Source organism: Penaeus monodon, chromosome 41 (genome assembly GCF_015228065.2).
Source record: "Penaeus monodon isolate SGIC_2016 chromosome 41, NSTDA_Pmon_1, whole genome shotgun sequence".
NCBI classification, from domain to species: Eukaryota; Metazoa; Arthropoda; class Malacostraca; order Decapoda; family Penaeidae; genus Penaeus; species Penaeus monodon.
In genome coordinates, this window is record NC_051426.1 from 5,076,652 (window position 1) to 5,081,651 (window position 5,000).

Consider the following 5,000-nt stretch of genomic DNA (forward strand, 5'->3'; position numbering starts at 1 on the left):
TATATATATATATAATATATATATATATATATATATATATAATATATATATATATTATATATATATATATATATATATCTATATAATTTATATATATATATATAATATAATATATATATATATTAATATATATATATTATATATATAATATATATATATATATATATATATATATATATATATGAATAATTTCAGCTAAAATTTATTTTCACTCAACATCAGTCCTGACAAGGGTGAATAGACCTAGAAATATTCCATGTGTTTGGTAATGATGATCAAATTCATGTGAAGCTCGACGAAGTTTAATTGATATTCGACATAATTAACGGCATTTTTTATATATTTGTAGGGTATTAATTTGGGATTCTGGGTGTGTATTTTTTTGTTTCTTCACTTTTAAAAATAATGTTTCTCCTGATACAAAATACGAATTAAACAGGCGAAAGGGATAAGGTAAGATATGTCTCCGCTACGTAGTTTGCGGGTAAAAACTGCAGGAAATATTCTAATAATTTTCAATGGTCATAAGAGTCTTTAGAAAGTTATCGCATTTGTATTTTCTAAACTTTCCATGTTTGTTGTTGATAAGAAAAAATACCACTAAACTTAATCAAGCTCAATAGAGGGTTGGAAGGACTTTCATAAAATAAATTGATAATTATTGAACAGCAAGTGTCGCGAACAGAATAGCTCCCGAAACTTTCGTAGCGCACGAAGCCTTGTTGCGCGATGCGATGCAATTCAAAGAACATGAAACAATAGTTTGCATTCAGGATCGGAAGGAACTAGGGCTATGAGGCAGAACGTGGAGTTACGTGGGAGGGGGGATGGAGGTGCTATGAAATTAGTGAACAGAGACTTTATGTTGAATTGTGTAAGTATGGAAAATGGAGGTGAAATGACACTGTTAGGTGAGGCAGTAATTTTAGATCATCTGCAAGGGGTGGTCTGAGATTGTTAAGAGAAGGCGGCTGAAACGGATCAGGACTCTGGGGGTTATGGGTATGGTTGAAGACAGACTAATGCGACAGGGGTAAGCAATTCTGTGGTATGTGGGAGAGAAGACGCATAGCTGGACTGAGGTTAGAGGGTATGTTCTGGGGCCATGCGAGGGGGAAATAACGGAGTGAGAGGTAATTCTCGGGTCTTCTAGGAGGCAGCGGAGATGGTTGGTCACAGGAAGAAGGGAAATAGAAATGTTCTGGAGTAAGGAGGGTGAGACCGAGGTGGTTGGGGTACTGTTGAAGAGAAATGTAAATAGTTTAAAGGTCTAAAAGGATTTTTTTTTGAGGGATGAGGAGAAAGTGGATGATTGAAGTAAAGTTTTCTGCCAGGCTAATTATATTTTCCTTGGGTTGAGTTATCTTCTGTTTTTCCCCTAATTCTGAAAAAATCTGAGAGAATACTGGCCATGGGGTTATTCCTTTCAAAAGAGGGGGAAAAAACTTGTAATTCTTAATTGAGGCCTTCTCTTGCATTGGGGTGTGGAGGGGGGGGGGGAACTGGTTTGCATAACTGACCCGAATTGGTCGCCTTCAAAACGTTTATTTTTTCACTGAGACTTATTCAAGGAAAGGGAGATTTCAATTGACTGCAATGGAGCTCAATCCTATTCAACTGATGTTAATATCTTGATTCTACTATCTTACGCGGAGACAGGCAAAGGAAATGAAGAACAGTAGGGGAAGAAAGGCCATGCAGTTTCTTAATTCATATCTCAGGCCAGTATGAAGAACATGCAATAAATTTTACCTTCTCATTTCGGACCGTCTTGACATATTGGCCTGCGTAGCCCATGAGGTGAGCACCCAGGCTATGCCCAATCAGATGCACTGACCTCAGGTTGACGTCACAGAACTCCTGAAAAAAAAAAAATATATATTAATCAAGTCTATATTCTCTCTTTTGTTGTGACTGTTGCTTCCTTCTACCTTTCCCCTCACCTCTCTCCCCTCCTCTTTCTATCTATATTTTTTTCTGCCTGTATCACTGCCTGTACATATCTCTCTCTCTTCCTTTCTACCCCCCTCCCTCCCTTCTTCCCCCCCTCTTTCTCCCTCCCCCCCTCCCATCTCTCTCTCTCTCTCTCTCTCTCTCTCTCTCTCTCTCTCTCTCTTTCTCTCTCTCTCTCTCTCCTTCCCTTCCTCTCCCTCAAAAGTTATGTGCATAGCGGTTCTGACATGTAATTAATAGAAACTATTTTAGTGATGAATAACTACACATGTTTCCCAAGATAAATCATATGTAAGCACAGATATCTCTAATACCAATATGTAAGACATTATATGGATTACTAATTATTATCATTTACTTTTTTTGTGAGAACAAACCATGTATGCATGCACTACTAGTCTGTAAACGTATGCTATCTGTTGCTTCAATACAAAGCACTTTGTACCTCATACAGCGGTGAAGTAATAGTCAACCGTGTTTATATTGTATGTAAGCTTGATAATTCATTTTACTTTTGTAATATCATTTTTTAAAATATTGTTTATAGCCATTTCACTTACGACATTATCTTGTATCTCCACTAAGGGATTATTTGAAAACAGTCTACTTGACTCTCAGCCAGTCCAGTGTATCTCTACAGATTATAACCAATATCTAATTGCTATGTGAATAAATAACTGTTTGAATCCGAATCCTTCCCTTCTCTCTCTCTCTCTCTCTCTCTCTCTCTCTCTCTCTCTCTCTCTCTCTCTCTCTCCTCTCTCTCTCTCTCCTCTCTCTCTCTCTCTCTCTCTCTCTCTCTCTCTCTCTCTCTCTCTCTCTCTCTTTCTTTCTCTCTCTCTCTCTCTCTCTCTCTCTCTCTCTCTCTCTCTCTCTCTCTCTCTCTCTCAGCACACTCACTCTCTATCTCTATCTATCTATCATGCTCTCTCTCTCTCCCCATCCCTCCTTTCCTCTCTCCCCCCACCCCATCCCGCACGCCCTCCTCCCTCACCGCCAGGACGTGGAGCAAGTAGCCTGTCGCAGCGCCCACTAGTCTGATGTTGGCCACTGCTTGGGCGTAAGGGGGAGGGGCTGCCCTCGCCCAGTCGACGGTGACCACGCCCACTTTAGGGGAGGACCTCAGGAGCGACGTCACCATCTCCTGCATCCATCTGAGTCGCGCCGATTCCAGGTAGCTAGAGCAGTGAGAAAATGACTTGTTTTAGAACATGTAGACATACTCTGACGGAGCCTAAGTACTCAGACAAAAGGATCTTTATTTTATTCTGTTTGTTTTACCTTTTATTGCACACTTTCATCTGATTTGAATTGTTTATATAACTTTGACGCTAAACTCGTGTGTGTATATATACACAATATGTGTGTGTGTTTGTATTTATATATATATATATATATATATATATATATATATATATATATATATATATATATATATATATGTGTGTGTGTGCGTGTGTGTGTGTGTGTGTGTGAGTGTGTGTGTGTGTGTGTGTGTGTGTGTGTGTGTGTGTGTGTGTGTGTGTGTGTGTGTGTGTGTGTGTGTGTGTGTGTGTGTGTGTGTGTGTGTGAATATTAATAAATAAACACACACACACACACACACACACACACACACACACACACACACACACACATATATATATATATATATATATATATATATATATATAACATACATATATATATATATATATATATATATATATATATATATATATATATATATATATGTGTGTGTGTGTGTGTGTGTGTGTGTGTGTGTGTGTGTGTGTGTGTGTGTGTGTGTATGTGTGTATGTATATATGTATATATATATATATATATATATATATATATATATATATATTCATTCATTCATTCCAGGCTTTTTTCAATGAATGCTTTCCTAATGAAAATCCTCTTTGCCTTTTCAATTGCAAATATATTTTTTGTTTCGTTTCGATTATTTCATACCATTGTTATTACTGTACCGTTTTCGAAGAAAATGCACTGAAGAAACGCTAACCATAAAATACTGGACAGATCGACCGAATCAAAAAGGGGCGGGGAGCTGATAACGTCATTACGTTCAGCCAATGAAAGTGCGAGTGAGATGTCAGATATAAATAGATACATAACTATATGTATAATTTGTTCGGTATTGTTATAATTACCAGAAGTATAACCAAAATCACCATCTTTTTGTAATAACGAACAACTCCTTACCAGTACCACTAGTCAGTTTGAGCCGACGTGGTCACAGCATGATACTTAATTGTAGTTTTCATGTTGTGATGCTCTTGGAGTGAGTACGTGGTAGGGTCGCCAGTTCCTTTCCACGGAGAGTGTACTCTTGGTAAAAAGTCAGTTTCATTTCTCAGTTCCACAGATTAAATGGAAGTGGAACTACTCGGTTAAACGTACCTTGTACATGTCGCTTTCTCGCCGTGAGATAGAGTATGTGTGTAGGTGTGTGTATATGTATGTATGTTCTTTCTTTTAACGGTAGGTTCATGTCTGAGCCGCCGTGGTCACAGCATGATACTTAATTGTAGTTTTCATGTTGTGATGCTCTTGGAGTGAGTACGTGGTAGAGTCCCCAGTTCCTTTCCACGGAGAGTGCCGGTGTTACCTTTTAGGTGATCATTCTCTCTATTTTATCCGGGCTTGGGACCAGCACTGACTTGGGCTGGCTTGGCCACCCAGTGGCTAGATAGGCAATCGAGGTGAAGTTCCTTTGCCCAAGGGAACAACGCGCCGGCCTGTGATTCGAACCCTCGAACTCAGATTGCCGTCGTGACAGTCTTGAGTCTGATGCTGTAACCATTCGGCCACCGCGGCCTTGACGATCATGGGCTTCCATGATTTTTCTTGGCAATTTAGAGCGGTGGTTTGCCATTGCCTTCCGCCCGGTGTTTTTATCGAGCCACCATCTCTATTTACCCGGCACTGACTTGGGCTGGCTTGGCCACCCAGTGGCTAGGTAGGCAATCGAGGTGAAGTTCCTTGCCCAAGGGAACAACGCGGCGGTCGGTGACTCGAACCCTCGAATTCAGATTACCGTC

General features: G+C 39.5%; 1 protein-coding gene and 1 long non-coding RNA gene across 3 annotated transcripts in view; one reads left to right on the top strand and one right to left on the bottom strand.

Annotated features, from left to right (window-relative positions):
- The window catches only part of LOC119598591 (pancreatic triacylglycerol lipase-like), a 37,598-nt gene that overhangs the window by 10,906 nt on the left and 21,692 nt on the right, over nucleotides 1–5,000 (bottom strand). For both annotated transcript variants that reach the window (XM_037948245.1, XM_037948246.1), the window contains 2 exons: nucleotides 2,948–3,131; nucleotides 1,753–1,860 (listed from right to left, as the gene is read on the bottom strand). In XM_037948245.1, the coding sequence (XP_037804173.1) occupies nucleotides 1,753–1,860; nucleotides 2,948–3,131 (292 nt within the window). The remainder of the gene's footprint in view (nucleotides 1–1,752; nucleotides 1,861–2,947; nucleotides 3,132–5,000) is intronic.
- LOC119598592 overlaps nucleotides 3,002–5,000 on the top strand; it is a 19,311-nt gene continuing 17,312 nt past the window's right edge. Inside the window, exon 1 of the long non-coding RNA XR_005230979.1 lies at nucleotides 3,002–3,127. This is a non-coding gene — a long non-coding RNA (uncharacterized LOC119598592). The remainder of the gene's footprint in view (nucleotides 3,128–5,000) is intronic.